Here is an 18,642-nt window from a genome sequence, read left to right on the forward strand (position 1 = left end):
ACCAAACACTTCTACCAGAGTTTGTTTGTTTGTTTCCTGTTTTCTCCTCTCCCCTTGAAATACCTGCCTGATTCCTGCCCTATTCGTGTTCCCAAACTCCCCGATCCATCTGACCAGCTCTCCATGAGCCAAGAAAGAAAATCAGCCAAATTCACAAAGTCCAACCAAGGCTCTGAACGCCCCTGTCCAGAAGGGCTGCTGCAGCGAGATCCTGCAGGGCGGGGAGCAGGAGGAGCTGGCGGGGGGGGCTGGGGGGGCATCACCAGCCCTGCTGCCAAATGGAAGGACCGAGTGGGACAGGGAGACCCTCTGTTGGTGTTTTCACACCGTGAAGTACTTTGAAGAGGAGGTGTGTGTGCCGCAGGCATGGGGGGAACTGGAGGCGACTAGGCCCCAGGGGGAGGAGGCTTTGGAAGCCAGGGCCAGCGGATCCTCCCGGCCAAATGCTGCAGATGCTGGAGGGGCCCCTCCGCTGGTAAACGGCCTCCTGTGGAAGAGCTGGGAGAAAGCCACCCAGTGGAATCGCCAGAAGGGGAGGTGGCTTGTCACCGCCCCCACCACCACTATCCCACCGTCAGCATCAGCATCGCTTCCATCATCTATCAGACATCTATCCAGGATGTAGGAAAGCTCGGGCACATCTTAAGGAGCTTCCATCCAGCATAGCAGCAGAGGCCATGAGCTTTGGGAAAGTCACAAAGGGGGACGGTATGCTGAGCACCTCCACTCCCATTAAGGCTCTTCTTCCTCCCCCTCCCTCTCTGTCTCCAAGGCAGCATCTCCTTCGCCTTGGAGCACTTCTGTGGTCCAGAGAGATGGGCAGAGCCTCCCACAGCAGACAGGGAGTCAGCTAAAGCACCCCCGGGACGCAGCTGGTCCCCAGCGCCTGGGAGGGGGTGCCTGACCACGCCCCGCTTCCAGGCAGGGTCCCTGTGAGGCCCAGCAGAGGCCATACGCTTTCGTCTTTGCTGGCAGACCCCTCTCCCACCTTGACGCTGGGCCCAGGGCCACGCGCTGTCCAGACTCCTTCGGCAGCAGGAACCACTGCTGCACTCCAAGCAGAAGACGGGAGGACTATCTTTGGACCCAGAGCCTGGAACTGTGCTTCTCAGCCGGAACTTAAGATCAGATTCCAGAAATCGTGTTTCTGACAAAAGGGAAACGCTTTCCCGGAATTGTACATTCTGATTCTGGCTTCCATGGGGAGAAAAATGGAAAGGAAGTCCCACCGTATATAGGAAGGACCATGGTACCTGCCTGGGGAGTGTGGACTGTGCTGGGGGGCTTTCCTTGTTCGGGTTAAAAAATTTTTTAATGGAAGTTATCACAGGGCAAAGTTCAATGACTATAATCTGGCCAAACAAGCGGCAGGGCAGGACTGTCCGAATGCAAACACGGGGTGCCCTCGGCTCACTCACACCACCTGGTCTGGACGCCCTGAGTTCCCCGACTTGACTGCAGCCCAGGGCTCTGCACACCACTGGGCATTGTTCTCAGTCCCATCGCCACGTCTGGCCCTCAGCGTCCCCCGGGGGGCAGGAGGTGGCTGGGATGAGCTCAGTGTATTTTCCCCAGCCCGCCTCAACTTTTCTCACAGCCAGCTCTGAAGGGCAATATTAATCTGTGGCCTCTCTGGACTGTGCCGGGGCAGGGGTTGCGGGGGTGCGGGAGGGGGGCGGGGGGGGGCAGCAGGCAGCCTGAGCACAAAAAATCAAACCCACCCAGTCATCCATCAGAGAGGCAGGACGAAATGGCTGTTTTTAGATGCATTTAAAATGTTTCAAGTGAAAGAAGCAAAAACCAAAAGGTGTTGTGTTTCATCAATATTTAAGGGTAAGAGGAGTGCAACACTGGAATCAGAAACACGTAGGTTTTGTTTTTAATCAATGCACACGCATGCACACAGTACACACACACACACACACACACACACACACACACACACAGCAGGTCTTCCCTGGCCAGCTCCTCAACACAGGGAGGGACCCTAAGGAAGAATGAGGCACCGTGACCTCTGCAAAATCTGTGCCTGAAAGTCAGGCTGACTGAACGCACAACATGCCTAAACAACAACAAAATAAAACTAAAAGTATGTGCTGGCTCACGGAGCTTGAATCAGTAAAACCTGGCAGGGAGGAGGAATGACAGTGTATCGGCCTGAGAGTGCATGGGTCTAACGCAAGTGCAAGATTGAGAAATAACTTTTCTGGGAAAAAAAAAAAAAGTGCCTCTCCCATAATCAATGCTGAAGCAGCTTGAGCCTTGGCTTCTTGGGGGTGCAGGGGAGCCTCCTTTGACTCATCTCATTATCAAGTTGATCTTAAATGATGTGTGGCCCCAAAGGCCGGCCCCAGTACCCTAAACAGTACTTGCCCCCGTATGTGAACAGAAGCCAGCCAGCCGGCATTCGGAGACATGTCACTGCTTTGAAAATCCCATTTTAATTTTACACAATAAAAAAAAATAAAGAATAAAAGTTGGGCATGTGGACTTGGTCGCCTCCAAAAGTACCAGTTCTTATTCTGGAGGCACGAACCATAAGGGATGAGGACCAGGAGTCTGGTCTCTCCCCCCCGACCTGTGTGCACACACACACGTCCCTCCCACTTCCAGGCTCAGCTGACAGCAGGGGACACGCAACCCCAGGGGACGCCTTTTGGGGGTTCCTCCCACTGAGGGGGCTGCAGTCCCAGGTAGGAGCAGTGCCTCCTGTAGAACCTGTCACCAGAAACACGGTGGGGAGAACCAGGTCCCAAGTTCCACCCCAGACTGGTCCCTTCACTGCTGTGTGGCTGGTCCAGAGTGGGCTACCTGAGCACTTCTGGGATGGAGAGGGGAGGGGAGATGGTGCAAAGGGGAGACTTTGGGAGGGGGCCAAGGGGGACAGCAGCCAAGGAGTAAATGGCTCCAAGAAGACAGCATGGATTTTGGTCTCCCTTCCCTCAACCACCCCTGCCTCTGGGTGGCGGGGTGGGGGGAGGGGGGTGGATGTCGAGCCAAAAGGATTCTTGTCCGTGCATAACGGCACCCCAGCCAGTCCCCCCACCTGCCAGTCCCCCTCGGAAGGTTTCTGTCGCCGCTTGTACCAGATAGGAGCAGTTGGGGGTGGGCTCTGCCCCAGCAGAGCTGGCTGAGGTCTCTGGGGGTAGGGTTGGGCTTCTCTCCCAGGAGGGGAGAAGGAAAATCCCATGGGTTCTATCCAGACAGAACACCAAGGGCTTAGTCTGCTCCAGGTACCAGCAGCATCTCCCTTGAAGGTGAACCCTGTGCAGACCTCCAGAAAGGGCGAGCATGGGGCCCAGACGGGCTGTTGCCCCCTCCACCCACCGAGCCCATCTCCACATCCCCCACTCTGGGCTTATCTCCGCCCTCCCTGAAATAAGCAAAGGCATTCAAATTTCAGGGTGCCCTTCCCCGGACTACCCCACCCTCACTCTGGGGAGCCTGCCCCACAGGAGACATTCCTCCTCCGGCATCACTTGGAGATAAGCTGAGTCAGCAAGCAACAGGTTTTTTTTTTTTTCCACCCCCGGCCCCCCACCCCCACACCCCCACACACACCTTAAGCCCTTTCCTCCAAAAGCCCTAGAGACGCGGGCCCTGTGCTGGGTGCCCTGGGCACACGGCTCCCCACCTCTGATCACTGGCAGCTCTTTGAGCCTCAACTCTGCTTCCGAAGAAGTCGGGGTTGAATTCATTCCTCTCAAAGTCAGGCGAGGCTGCTGGGGTGTTGATTTATTGGAGATTTTCTTTTCTTTTTTTTTTTTGGCTTGTTAACTTGTTTTGCTCTGTCTTGTGGCCTGGGGGTGGGGGGTGGCGGGGTGACGTGCCTTCTTCCCCCATCAAGAGCTGCCCTTTAAGAGGGAGGGGGTTCTGAGAACAACCTCCTGCCCTTCTCCGGGGCTGTTAGGAAAGTCTTCAATTTGCGGTCCCGCTCCCCAAGGAGAGCGGAACAATGAGCTAATGACAATTTTATCTTCCTAATTACCTGAGGATTTGTGTGAATGAGAGAAGCAGGGGGTATGCAAGAATGGGGACAAGTCTTTCCAACCACCCCCCTCCCTCAAGTCTCCCGAAGCTGTTACCTGAAAGGAGGAAACAGCCTTGCACTTTCTAAACTTTTTTTCTCGGCTTCTTTTGCACCAGTCCGGGAGCTACTTGGCTGAATGACTAGCTAAGAAAAGCGATTAAAAAAAAAATCCTCCTCGAACCTAAGAATATAAACAAAGCTGCACCTTAGCATTTGCTCGGCCCTCCAGAGCTTCCCAGATTTAGAGTTTGGGTTGTGTTTCCCGCCCCCAGCCCCGGGGGCATCTCGTCTACGGGGTTCAAAGCTCCGATGGGGACTCGGTTCCCTCCCAGGGGAGAAAAGCGCTCTCCTGGGACCCTGAGCTAAAGCTTTGTTTCCTGGAAACTGGATTCCCAGGGCAGCGGCTCCACGACCCGCAGCGGGTGCGCGCGCGGGGCTGCCCAGCCGGGCACCACCTCGGACGTCTCGAGGCCGTCGGGCAGGGCCGAAGGCACGTCCCCCAGGCCCGGGGCGTAGCCCGGGGGACCCTCGCCTCACCTTGGGGCTTGGAGGCCTCGGTGGCGTTGGGCGGGGTCATGGCGATGCAGACGTCGCCCTCGGGAAACTTGTCGCACTTGAGCATCTCGGGCCAGTAGAAGCCGAAGAACTGCATGACCGGCTCGCACGAGTCGCGCACGGCCTCGCAGAGCCAGCGGCACGGGTAGATGGGCCGGTCCAGGCAGACGGGCGCGAAGAGCGAGCACAGGAAGACCTGGGTGCCGATGTGGCAGTTCTTGTTGAGCAGGGGCACCCAGCTGCTGGCCTGCTGCTTCACCTCGGCCATGGTCTCGTGCTCCAGCAGGTTGGGCAGCACCATCCTCTTGTAGCCCACGTTGTGGCACAGCCGCAGGTCTGCCGGGATGTCCACGCACTGCGGTGGCTTGGTGTAGAAGCGCCCGCTCTGGTAGGCGCCGATGTCCGACTGGAAGCTCACGTAGTCGTACTCGCTGGCCGAGCCCGCGGCCAGGAGCCCGGCGGCCAGCGCCAGCAGCGCGCCCGCCGCGGCCCAGCGCCCGCCGCCCATGCTCGGCGCCCCGGCCCCCGCGACGCGGGGCGTCCTCGGTGGTCTCCCCGCGCGCGTCCCGCCGCGAACTTGCAGGACCCCACCCGCCCCACGGCTCCGGGGACAAAAGGCGCCGTCCGCACCCGCGCGCAACTGGGCGGCCGCGCGCTCCTGCCCGGCGCTGGCGGGGCAGCCCAGGAGAGCTGCGCGGGGAGGCGAGCGCGCGGCCCGAGTGCGGCCCAGGCGCCCGAGGCGGCGGGACCCGAGTGCCCGGCGCTCCCGCGGCCGAGCCCTCCGAGCCGCGCCGGCCAATCAGCGCCGGCCGTCGGGAGCGCTCCGGGCCCGCCCGTCAGTCACCCGCGCCGCCGGCCAATCGGCTCGCGGGCGGGAGGGCTCGGCTCCCCAGAACTCAGCGCAGGTCAACACCCCTTAAAAACAAAACCAAAAAAATAAATAAAAGAGGGAAGAAGGGAGGGAAAACGAGGAAAAGACAAAAAAGAAAGAAAGAAAAAAGGAAGAGAGAGAGGGGATAGAGAGAAGCGTGCGGAGGATAAAAAGGATGCGCAACGCTGCAGCTAGCTTGAGTCAGATCTCAGGAAAGCAAGGACGCTTAACAGTACTTGCAAGTCCAAGAGCTAATCAAGACTTCTTTTTTGTGTGTCACTTCTCCCTAACTTAACGCAGCAGCAGACTGCTTTCTCGGTGTTGTTCTCTGTGGCTGCAATACGGAAAGCGGCCGTTGCCGACGGACCGGGGCTCAGGAAGGCTGTAGCGAGGGAGGTCTGCCTTTCCATCCCCGGCCGGTGGGGCTCGGCTCCCGCGAAGACCCGGGGAAGGTGGAGTCCGGCTGTTTGCTGGCTTTAAAAGGCAGCTGCGTTTCCAGGTGAGACAACCAGATGATGGCCCTCCTACAGTCCCGAGGCAGTGTGGAAGGGAAGGGTGCGCACAAAGGTGTTGATTTGGGGAGGACAGTTGGGGTTTTTTTTTTGTTTTGGTTTTTTGGGGTTTTTTTGTTGTTGTTGTTGTTGTTTTTAAGAAAAAGAAGAAGAGAAAAAAGAGCCCCGCTCAAGGCCCAGCCCGACAGCACGTCTGTGTGTGCACGCATATGCACATTGACATGTTTGTGGTCTAGAAAGCCAAAACATTAAAAACACATGTGCACTTATCAGCGTGGCTTGTGTAAATATCAAGTCCATCACTCAGGCACACATGCTACACTCAGAGCCGGCCCAGGAACCTCAAGTCAAAAACCAAGGGTTCCTGTTCAGACAGAGGCGAGAGAAAAGTCCCAGCAGAAACAGCCCATTCTTCCCATCCAGCCCACTCCCCACACCCCCCCTCCACCACCCCAGAACAGAGGGTGGTCCCCCTGCCACCCTCCGCCTCAGAGTCCCTGGGGATTCTTTGTAATGAGGCCCAAGCTCCAGAGAGCTAGTAGTGTGACCACGACCAACTCCAGGGACAGGCAAGAGCAACAGCTGTCCCTGAGGTTGGCTGGGTCTCCACACTGCTTGTGTCCCAAAATTTGGGGTGGAGAGGGGGCGCAGAGAAGGCTACAGATCACAACTGAGTGGCGTGGCACTACTCCAGGTGGCAAATGGGCCACAGAGCCCAGAGCTGAAGGCAGACACCAGAGGAGGCGCTGCCTTGCTGGGGGAAGCTGACTTTGGACCCTGCAGACCAAATTTCTTGATGGACAGATTCCAAGTCAAACGACTGGAGTTTTTCGATGAAGAGAGGCTCTTAAAGCAGTCCTGCGCCTAAAGATACAGTGATGCCCCTGTGCACCCAGGGAGCTGTGCCGCTGGTCAACTTCTCCATCACCTCTAAGCTGATGAAAGGTGCGCTAAAGCAAGGGGGCGATGCGGAGGGAAAGAGATGGGGGAGAGCAAGGCTCCTTCGGGTGGCAAAGGGTTAATCCCTAAACAATTGGGAATGCTCAGCCCAGAAGCTGGGGAAGACATTCCTCACAGACAGAGAAGAGACCACAGGAAACCAGGCAACTGTGTCTCAATTCAAGGGGCAGTTAGAGAAAAATGCAGTTTGGTAGGGGTCCTTTTCTCTCCTCGAGGCAGGCCCTCGGTCCCCAGGCAAATGTGTCTGTTTACTCACTCCCTGCAAAGAGTTGTGTTAGCAGATAACATCCTGTCAGCTCTGCATGCAGGCTTCGCCCTGCCCTCACTCCTGTCTGGACCGTTTCCCCAGATGGTGGAAGGGCCTGTCTGTCCCATATGAAAATTCGGGAAATTAGTTCAGGGGACTGCTCCTCCACCAGTGCTTGGGGGTCTCGAGGCAGCAGTAAATGTCACAGTTCCATTCATGGGAGGGCCTAGCCTAGGTCTGGTTTTTTCCGATTGATCACCCCCAATCGGTCTCAGTGAGAGGGCTTTTGGGGCACCCAGGGACATGACTGTCCCAAGAAATACAGGGGGTATGAGAGCAACTAAGCCGCCAGAATCTTAAACTCAGTGCATTTCTGGCTCCTCCCAAATCCCAGCTGGAAAGGCAGGGCTCAAGTCTCAGTCCCACTGACAGACTTGAACCCACACCGAGGCTAGGCTTCTACGGTCTGCAGTGCTTAGAGTCTTCCATGGACGTCCCTGGTGGTTCAGAATCTGCCTTCAATGTGGGAGACCTTGGTTCCATCCCTGGGTTGGGAAGATCCCCTGGAGGAGGGCATGGCAGCCCACTCCAGTATTCTGGCCTGGAGAATCCCCATGGACAGAGGAGCCTGGCAGGCTGCAGTCCATGGGGTTGCAAAGAGTCAGACATGACTGAGTGACTAAGCACTGCACAGGATTCTGGAGAATGACTGCCAGCCCCAGTCAGTTCTCATACTGTAAGACAGCACCAGGCAGTCCTAAACACTCCGTATTTTAGAGGTGAATGCAGTTGTTGGGGTTTTGCGAGGGGCGGGGGAGGGGGAGTTGTCCTTTATCATGTTGTCAAAATTTTGCACTTCAAAGCCCAGTCTCCCTTCCCCTAGGCAAGAATTTGTGTGTGTGTGTGTGTGTGTAGAGGAGAAAGTTCTAGAGCAAAGATTCTTTAAACACGTTATTGACATGACAGAGATCTCAGAAACCAGGGGTCTCCAGAATGGGATCAGGAACCAGGAGACACACCTTTCCTTCTTGAATGAACAAAAATATACCTTCACATTTGTGTTTTTCATTTCAAAAAAGTTCTTTTTTTTCCTACCCTACCAGATGCCTGTACAAGAACATCAGAAGTACGTCCCCTGTTGCCTCAAGTCCCCAGCTTAAGGAGGCATTCTTCAGCCTCCCCATCGCCTGAAGCCGACGGTCAGGCCAAGCAGGATCACTGTGGGGCCTCCCAGCACCTACACCCAGAGATCCTCCCTGCCCTTTGCCAGAAAAACAGCAGTTGGGACCTCCCTGGTGATCTGGTGGTTAAGACTTCCCGCTTCAACTGTAGGGGGCGAGGGTTCAATCCTGGTCCCTGGTCTGGGAACTAAGATTCCATGCTACATGTTACAGCCAGAAAAAAAAAAAAGAAGAAAAACAAGAAGGTGGGGAAAACTTCCCGGGAGGTTTTGTTCTTTATATATATATATATATATTTTATTTTATTTTATGTATTTATTTATTTGTGTCAGGTCTTCTAGTTGTGGCACACAGGCTTCGTTGCCCGGCAGCACATGGGATCTTAGTTCCCTGACTGGGAATCGAACCTGCGTCCCCTGCATTGCAAGGCAGATTCTTAACCACACACTCCCCAGAACTACACTCGGCGTCCTCTCAGTCAGCCAGAAGTGGGACACCAGGGCGGAGGGGAGGGTGTCCTGCCTGTGGCTGGGCGCTGATGGGTCTGTGGCCATGTGGAGAAAAGCATCCTGACCCAGAGTCAAGAAACACAGGGTGTGGCTCCAGTTCTGCTTCTTGTGGCTGGGCGACTTGCACTCAACTCCCTGGGCTGAGTGCTCATCTGTAAATCGCAGCAGTTAATGCCTGCCCTGCTCCCTCAGGAGGTACCATCTGTGCATTCTCAGTGTCCAGTGTCACTGAGGTTCACAGTTAGGCTTCTAAGGTCTGCAACGTTTAAAGAAGCATTCCACGGACTTCCCTGCTAAGCCAGTGGTTCAGACTCAGCTTCCAACGCATGAGGGGCGTGGGATCCAATGCACCTGGTCAGGTGACTAAGATCCCACGTGCCTCGTGACCAATAAGCACATAAATAAAGTAGCATTCCACACAAGACAACATCAAGCACAGTAATGTTCTCGCTTGGATAAGCATCTTTTCCACTCTGCCTCCATGGAGGTACAAATGCCCTGTGGTTCCCAAGTCCCTCTGACTCAAGAACTGGCCTGACTTGCTGTCTGGGGCTTGGGACTGTCTGGGAAGAACCATAAACACTTGGAGTTAAAGGCACAGCCCCATCTCCTCCCAGGCAAATATCCCTCTGCATCTTTCTTTTTATTCACTTTCTATTGTCCTAAGAACATGTAAGATGAGAGCTGCCCTCCAGATGCATTCTTTTATTTATTTATATATTTGGCTGTGTGCACGCTGAGTTGCGTCCAACTCTTTGCGACCCCTTGGACTGTACCCACCCCCCTCCCCCAAGCTCCTCTGTCTATGGAATTTTCCAGGCAAGAATACTGGAGCGGGTTGCCATTTCTTTCTCCAGGGGATCTTTCCGGCCCAGGGATCGAACTCATGTCTCCTGCATTGTCAGGCGGATTCTTTACCACTGAGTCACCACTGGGTCTTAACTGTGGCATGCAGGATCTTCAGGCTTCGTTGTGGCTTGAAAACTCTTAGTTGCACGATGCAGGATCTAGCTCCCTGACCTGGGATCGAACCAGAGCCCCCTGCATTGGGAGCTCAAAGTCTCAGCCCCTGGACCACCAGGGAAGTCCCTCCAAATGCATTCTTACGCATCCAGGACAGGACTGGTGAACCTCTGCACCACACTTGATGGGGCTGGCTGAGCCCCAAGCTGCCACCACTGGCTCCTTTTGCTTCTTGGGGACACAGCCACTAGGCTCAGGCAACGTCAGTAGAATGTCCTTCCTTTCCTGAAGGGAGACTGTGTTCCCTGTAATTTCTGCTCCCCAGGCCACGCTAGCTGCAGTGGACCTGCCCTGAACCTCAAGGTCACAGTCACACACTCCCTGCCCCAGCACTCAGACAGACCTACCCTCTCACTCTCCAGACGAGTCCTTGTCAAACTGTGCTTGGCCCTTTGTATTCATGTAACTACCTTATTTAGTGGCTCAGACGGTAAAGCGTCTGTCTGCAACGCAGGAGACCGGGGTTCGATCCCTGGGTTGGGAAGATCCCCTAGAGAAGAAAATGGCAGCCCACTCTGGTACCCTTGCCTGGAAAATCCCATGGACCGTGGAGCCTGGTAGGCTACCGTCCATGGGGTCGCAAAGAGTCGGACACGACTGAACGACTTCACTTCACTTCACCTTATTTATAAATATATACATTGTAGAATTTCTATACTGTCTTCCAGAAAAGAGGGGGGATTAAGACACATGTTTTTTAAGTTCAAAAATTAATCTATTTAATTTACTGCATTAATAGAACAAATGAGATGATCATAGGATCGTCCAGATAAATGAAGGAAGAAAAACTAACAAAATTCAGAATATACCACAATTTACAAAAAAAAAAAACTGAATACACAGAATATGAATTCTTCTCTGCATATATATATATTTCAATAAAAAGTTAAATACATAAACAGTCTGCTGCTGCTGCTGCTGCTGCTGAGTTGCATCAGTCGTGTCTGACTCTGTGCGACCCCATAGACAGCAGCCCACCAGGCTCCCCCGTCCCTGGGATTCTCCAGGCAAGAACACTGGAGTGGGTTGCCATTTCCTTCTCCAATGCATGGAAGTGAAAAGTGAAAGTGAAGTCGCTCAGTCGGGTCCGACTCTTTGCGACCCCATGGACTGCAGCCCACCAGGCTCCTCCGTCCATGGGATTTCCCAGGCAAAAGCACTGGAGTGGGCTGCCATTGCCTTCTCCCATAAAACAGTCTAGGGCAGCCTAAATAACTCAAGAGCTCTAAGCTAAAAGTTCTTCCAAAGCTTTAAGTATGAGTATCTAGTGAATACCCATATTTTTAACTTAACATTAAAAAAATCTCTAATGGGTTGTTTCTCTGTTAAAACCCTCATAGACTTTTTGACTGTCCACAGGGAAAAGCCCAGAATTCAGAACAAATCAAGATCTTGTCCTCCAACGTCCTTCCAGTACCCCACCTGTACCCTCTAGATCACACATGTCATTTTGTCAGTAATACCCTCCACCTTTGTACAAAGTCCAACTCATAGACTTCCCAGATTTAACAAATGAAGATATAGGATGCCTGGTAAAATTTGAATTTCAGATGAACAAGTTTTTTTTAGTATAAGTATGTCCCAAATATTGCATAGGATATACTAATACTACACCTCATTCCTGTTTATGTGAAATTTAAATTGAACTGGACATCCTGTATTTTACGTGGCAAACCCACCTGTTCATCCCTCCAGCACTGCCTCCTTCCAGCAGCCTTGCCTGATTCCCCTCTCGGCCCATCACCTTCCTTCTCCACCCCTAGTGGGATTAACTTCCTCTTCTCTGCCCCCCAGAGCATCTGTGTACACTTCATTACCACACTCTTGGTTTATAACTGCTTGCTTTCAGGGGTCTTCTACGTGACCGGGAACTCTTGGAGAGCCAGGATCTTGTCTTATTTTGTCTCACTTATCCTTATAACCTTAGCATCCGGCATGGTGCCAGGCATACAGTAAGTGCTCAGAAAGTCTCTGCAGCCCCAGTAAATGCATAAATATGTAGTAGAAGGAGGCAGATATGGGAAGGATCCAGGCTAAGAGAGGTATATCCTCAAACATCAATTTTGCACTGTTTCCTGAGAACTAAGGCAATAAGTCAGCATGAATAACTCACAGAGTTCTCTTTGACTGCAGAGGAACTGATCCTCAGCACCTTATACTGTGAACAGAGTGTTCAAACAGTGATTCCTAAAGGAAATCAGTCCTGAATATTCATTGGAAGGACTATGCTGAAGCTGAAGCCCCAATACTTTGGCCACCTGATGTGAAGAGCCAACTCATTAGAAAAGACCCTGGTGCTGGCAAAGATTGAAGGCAGGAGGAGAAGAGGAAGACAGAGAATGAGATAACTGGATGGCATCACCGACTCAAGGACATGAGTTTGAGCAAATTCCAGGAGATAGTGAAGGACAGGGAAGCCTGGTGTGCTGCAGTCCGTGGGGTCACAAAGAGTGGGACACGACTGAGTGAGTAAACAACAGCAAACAGCGTGGGGCTTTCGTAAGACGTGTTGTAAGAGGTACTGATGTACTGTCTTCTTACAGCTCGAGAGGTCAGCGCCTCCCTGGGCTACAGTCAAGCTGTTGGCAGGGCTGTGTTTCTTCTGGAAACTCTGGGACTTTTTCTGTCTTTTCCAGCTTCCTATGCTGCCCTCATTCCTTGGCTCCTGGCCCCCTCCTCCATCTTCAGAGCCAACAGTGGCAGGTTGGGCCTTCCCCCTGCATCCCTCTAACCCTCAGAGTGAACCTTGTGGGCAGAAGCCCATCCAACTCACCTCTCCCAGGGGGCCTGCACCAAGTAGGCTGCTCAGTAGCCAGTGGACATGGGCCGTGGGGGAGTTGGTGAATGCCCTGGACGATTCCTGGAGAAGAAGAACTGAACTTCCTGTAAATCCTGTGTGGACCCTGACCCCCAAATGCTAATACAAGCCTGTTAAAAACTCGGCATCTGGAACCCAAAAGGCCCGGGATCCTGGGAGCCTCTGACAGCGCCTGAGAGAGGAGGAGGGTCAAGAGAAGCTGGAAGAGGCTTGGCAGTGGTGAGACCCGGTGCCAGGTCGTGGCTCTGAGCTCCGGGCTCTGCTTGGCCATCACAGAGCAGGGAAAGTGAATCCTTAGGAATCCCTCCCCTCTGGCGATCCCAGCAGTGAAAGTGAAATGGCACAGGCTTCCATCATAGGGACCCATAAATCTGCTGAGACGGCTCCCCGAGGCGGGATGGGCGGCCAGCGGGGAGTGTGAGGAGGAACCCCGCGCCCTTCCCTTCTCGGGGGTTTGATATAAACGAGGCACCGGGAGAGAATGGGCGCGTGTCCATCAGGTACGGTGACCACGCTTGTGCTTTGAAAGCACCCACCCCCTGATTTCCATCTGCAGCTGGCGGTCCCCTCTCCCAGTCTCCCTCTGCCTGAGGAATGCATCCGGTCTTAGAGGCGGCCCTCACCTGAGCTCAGGCGCTCTTCTCCACCCATCCCCCATCCCCAGTAGTGACTGCACCTCTGCAGGCTTTCCTAGGTCTCACTCCACCTGCATTATCCCCTTTGGGCCTCACAAAAGCCTCTGAGCAGGTGGAGCAATTCGTTATTCCCCTTGAACAGAAGACCCAGAGGCTCAGAGTGGTGGGACCCTTACTGGCAGTCCAGCCATTACTGCGCTCGGTGCTGGACAGACTCAAGTCAGGAAAGCCCATCTTGGATTCCAATCCTGTTGACTCGGCTTAATTGCCTATGTGAAATGCCCGTCTCTGGGGAGAGAAACCCAGAGAGCCTTTGCTGGCATTGACATCTTATCGTGCGTTCATTTATCAAGTTCTTCCCAGAGACCAGCTAGAAGGAAGCAATGGTCTTGAAAGAGGGCGGGATGGTGAGATGGGTCTGAAGCAGGGGCAAGTGCAGGAGGTCCCTTCCTGAGGGTCCTGGGGATGGGGAGCAGAGTGCCTGAATTCAGGTAAGCGTGACCTCTAAGACGGGATGCATTATCCAGGCAGAGGGAGACTGGGAGAGGGGCCCCCAGCTGCGGATGGAGATCGGAGGGTGGTTGGCTTCAGAGTGCCAGGACGGTCACCACACCTGATGGACACCCACCCATCGTCTCCCCACAGGACAGCAGGAAGGAGTTGCAGATGCCTGCGGTGGTCAGAAGTGGGGTGTGGGGACTGCTGCCAGGAAAAGGGACTCGGGGGTCCTGGGTTGCCAAGGGGACTATAACGCTCTGAGCCTGCAGCTGCAATGAAACACGTGCAGCCGACCTTCCGTCATGTGGGTGCCCAGAAGTAAAGCTCCAGGAGAGAAAAGACTGCAAACCATGCAAAGAGGGAGAGCTCGCTACACCGGGGAGAGAGAGAAAGAGAGGGCTAGACCAGAGCTGGTCCATGATGTAAGGCAGAAGACCTGTCCACAGTCCTCTCCAGGGCCTGAACATCTTGAGAGTTACAAGGTTGCATGGTCTTCCCAGGGGGAATATTAAAAATATTTAAAAACCAGTATGGCACGACCAATCAGGTCGTATGCCAGGCAGGAAGCTCCTATGGAGTCGTGCAGGTGTGCCGCTGCATCCCAGCACCACGCAGTTCCCATGGAGGAGCAAGAGGATGCGCCGTTCCCAGAATGCACCACACTGCCCCTGCAGGCCCACTGACCTCCCAGCCGGTACCCAAGATTCAGCTCCCCATTTTTTCATGTCTGGCCACTCCCCAGGCTCTCCCTGCAAGACCAGGGTGGTCCCCTGTCTGCCCTTGTGTACCACAGCTATCCAGGCAGCCCTCCTCAAACGCTCTTTGCTTGTCTGCATGTCTGGAGCTCCTCCAGAAGTTCCTTGAAGCCAGAAGCTGTATCCTTTTCGTCCTTGCATTTTCCGTACTTAGCCTCCTGCCTGCCATGTCATAACATGGGATCCCTGAGTGAGACAGGTCCTATGACCCAGCTCTGTGCAGTCAGAAGTTAAGTGGGACACCCTGGAAAGCATTTTAAAACAGACAGCCTTAGGGAATTCCCTGGCGGATTGGCAGCTGGGACTCCTTGATTCCTCTGCTGAGGATCCAGTTTCAGTACCTACTCAGAAATTAAGATCTCACAAGCTGCACAGCAAGTTAAAAAAAAAAAAAAGCTGCCTTAGAAGGCAAGCAGCTTGACCTTCTCTCCACTCTTCTGCTGGCCTGGAATTCAGATGTGATGCCAAGAGGTACAGCAGCCATCTTGCAACCATGAGGACCACAAGCATGCAGATAAAGGCTCACATACTAGAATGTAGGAACAGAAAGATGGGAAGAACCTGGATTATAAGTAGTGACTTCAGTGGCTTACCCCAGAATTCCGTTGGGCCAGACCTGCAGTCTCTGCTTCACTTGTTGAAATTCAAAGTCATTCTGGTTTTCTTTCAAACAGCTAGAAACAAACCAAAGTGACCCAAGTCTCTGATTTAGAAATTCTCACAGCAGACAGGAAAAGGGAGGCCTGAACATTCTAATTTTTACTGCCTCCTGGGATATTACTATTCATAGTCTGGTCCCCAGACCAGCAGCATCAGTAGCTTCTGGGATCTTGTCAGAAATGCAGAATCTCAGGCCCCATCCCAGACATATTCAATCAGAATTTGCATTTTAACAAGAATCTTACATGCATGTTATGCATATTTAAGATTGAGAAGTACCATCCTAAGAAACTCTTCTTTCTTCTGTTTCGATGCCTATAGCTGCAAAAGAATCCTCTATCTAGGTGTCAGTGCATTTGTCATGCATAAGCACCCTCATTGCTCTGTATTCCTTGGTTAGCAATCCACTGGAAGGGGCTTATGGACCCCTACTTATCAGAAGAGGAGACTGAGTCACAGAGAAGCTTACCAGCCACTTCAAGGATAGAGCATTCAGACAGACCTTTAGCAATGAATCCAAGTTCACAAGACAGAAGGGTGGACAGGAGACTCTCTTTTCTTAAGGAAACAGCTCAGGACTACTACAAAGCAAAGAGCAGGCAGCACAGAAGGGCTGGCCTTTGGTCCCTCCAAGGCTGACCGCACCAGCCAGGAGCAAAGAGACCGCACTTTCTCCCCCACTCACTGCAGAATAAGCAGTTGTGTATCTGGAGACTTCTGTAATCTTCCAGCAGGTTCAGAGTCTATATTATTTAGTATCTGTCCCTAGATAAGCCTGCCCTTTTATGGATCCTTTTAACATTTACAGCATTACAAGAAAGCCATAATCCCCAGCCCTCAGGAAAGCACAGCGTGTCCATCTGACCCCTTTGTTTTCGACTTTCAACTGCAGTCTATTAACCAAACTGCTGAATACACGGTATAAGCCCCATCAGTAACAACTTCCCAAGTAGAACCTCTCAGCCTTGGAGTGCTTTCCCAGTTCTGCATGAGCTTCTTGGGTGTGAGAAGTTTAACAGCCATTTTCATCCGTAAATAGGTAACCAACCACTTCCTGAGGCGTCACGTAGTCCTTACCGCCATCACTTGCGTCTTCTTTTACGGCCATCATCATTGGCACCTTGACCGGAGGATAAACTATCCTTTCTGGAAGATGACATGCTCTGCACCCTGCATGATTTTAACGCAGCTTTGGGGGTTCTATTTCTGGCTCCACTGCAAGGAAGGTGCTGCCTCATAATCAGTGGGGATTTCAGACTGAGGGTTGATTCCATCCTCCATTTTCTCCTGACACAAGCTTTGTCTGAGCTGGGTCCTGTGGGGAAGCAGGCATCTAAGATGTGTCCCCAGACCCTTACGAGTGTAGAGATGGGAAAGAAAGACCCATCAGAGATGACTCAGGGGGCTGGTGTAGGCAGAGCAAAGCTGGAGAGAGGGGCTCACCCCCACTGTGGCGTTCAGCATGCAGAGACCCCGTATTCAATCTCAGACCCATCCTTCTATCGTCTAGGAATCGCTCTCTCTTCCCCCCCATCATTCTGTCCATTCCCTTAACTAGCTAACTAACAAGGAGGCTCTCAGCCTTCTGATACTGCCCCCAAAGGTTGGGTAGTTGTTGTCACAAGAGTTAAGTGCAGTTGTAACAGATTAAAGGGGGTGGCTGGCAGGAAGAAGCAGGGCATCCTGAAGTCCAAAGGAATCACACTTCCACGCCTCTGTCATGCTGGAAAGTCCTGCACCAGCGGGCCACACCAGGCCTTCCCTCCCTCCTGCCCTGGCTTAGGTCCCCTCTAGCCCTCCAAGGTGAGGGGAAGCCCCAGATGGAGGTCCAGTTTTGCAAAAACACAGGGAACCAGACATTGTCTGCCAAGACTACTCACAAAACCGCTTCTCTGCGCCGAAAGGGCGCATATGATGAATGTGTCCGCCCAGGCGCCCTGTCGCCAGGCCCTCTCCCCTTATCTCTCACACATCATATTTCTCTCGGTTCGGGCATAACTGACCCTGGAACCAGAGATCTGCAGGCAGCTCCAAACAAATCCCGTGACCCTTCTTGTCCTCGGAGATGGAATGTTCTTGATGGGGAATGGATTGCAGGGGAAAGGGGCTGCTTGATTGGTGGCTGTGCCCTGCAGAGCGGTGGGCGGAGGGGGTGGGGGTGAGGGAGGCAGGGCTGGACCCACCAGCGCGATGCTCCTGGTTGCGCCGAAGCTCCCCACTTTCCACTCCATCCCTGGCTCTCGGACTGGGCTCCTGGCTGCTCTCAAGACCCTTTCTTTCCTCTGAGGGGCTTCCAGATGGAGTGCCTCCCCCACCTGATTTTCTGGGACTCTCCCTGGGAGGTGAGGCACCCCCAACCCCCAAAGGCTGGCTCCATAGCTCCAGCACTGAGGGCGGGGGCGTCTGTGGAATGCAGCCCCCTCCCCACGCTCAGAGGCCGCGCAGGGCACAATAGAATACATTAGTCCCGCAGCCTTTTCAGCTCTGCCTCTTTACGAACAATGGCGGCAACTGAGCTGATTTTTGCCAAATGACTGGCTTTAGTCCATTCGGAGCAGAATGGAGGCCGCCAGACAAAGTCCATATTCAGGGCTTCCGAAGGGGGTGGCTAATGGGCACGGGGGCACCAGCCCGGGCTACTTCCTGGGCCCCACACTCCAAACGTCCCAGCACCCAGAAAAGAGCCGGGAGGCAGACACCATCTGGTCAGGGCCAGCTGCCCCTGAGATTAGCGACCGTGCGCTGCCCTGGACGCAGGCAAGGCAGGTTCTGTGTTTAATTTGCGAGGCCTGGTACCAGTGGTTAACCCCAGAACAACCTTTCGTGTTGGGAGTTTTATTTAGGAAAAACCAGCTCGGCTTCTGGGAGGAAACAGTGCTGTAATAACATCAGCCATCAGCTCTGTGATGGGAAGAGTCTGGTTTCCCTGCCTGAGCAAACCAGGGGACCTATTTCTTGTCCTCTCTGAGCCTCAGGGCCTTAATTTGGGAGGAAGTCGGCAACCCACTCCAGCATTCCTGCCTGGAGAATTCCATGGACAGAGGAGCCTGGCAGGCTACAGTCCATGGGGTTGCAAAGAGTTGGACACAACTGAGCGACTAACACACAGACACACACACAGAGACACACACACAGAGACACACACACACACACACACACACACAGCCTACACAAGCTCTAGGCCATTTCAAACCTTGACATTTTATGTAGAAAGAAAATTCTGGCCATACGTCCTTTCCTTTACATCTCATACTGCATTAGAAACTCCCCAAACACCAGGAAACTCAAGAGCCCAGTACAAGTGTTAGTGATGATTATAACCTTTGGCAAAGACCAGTGTGAAACAAGCCAAGCCATCACCAAAAATATGGCTGTTCGGATGCGATTT

The 18,642-nt window shown here is 53.4% G+C and overlaps 1 protein-coding gene across 1 annotated transcript in view; it reads right to left on the reverse strand.

Annotated features, from left to right (window-relative positions):
* The window catches only part of SFRP1 (secreted frizzled related protein 1), a 43,576-nt gene extending 38,252 nt beyond the window's left edge, over positions 1-5,324 (reverse strand). The window contains exon 1 of the mRNA XM_027529841.1: positions 4,568-5,324. Within this exon, the coding sequence (XP_027385642.1) occupies positions 4,568-5,093 (526 nt within the window). The 5' untranslated portion in view covers positions 5,094-5,324. The remainder of the gene's footprint in view (positions 1-4,567) is intronic.
* Between the last annotated feature and the right edge of the window lie 13,318 nt (positions 5,325-18,642).

Source organism: Bos indicus x Bos taurus, chromosome 27 (assembly GCF_003369695.1).
Source record: "Bos indicus x Bos taurus breed Angus x Brahman F1 hybrid chromosome 27, Bos_hybrid_MaternalHap_v2.0, whole genome shotgun sequence".
In the NCBI taxonomy this organism is placed as follows: Eukaryota; Metazoa; Chordata; class Mammalia; order Artiodactyla; family Bovidae; genus Bos; species Bos indicus x Bos taurus.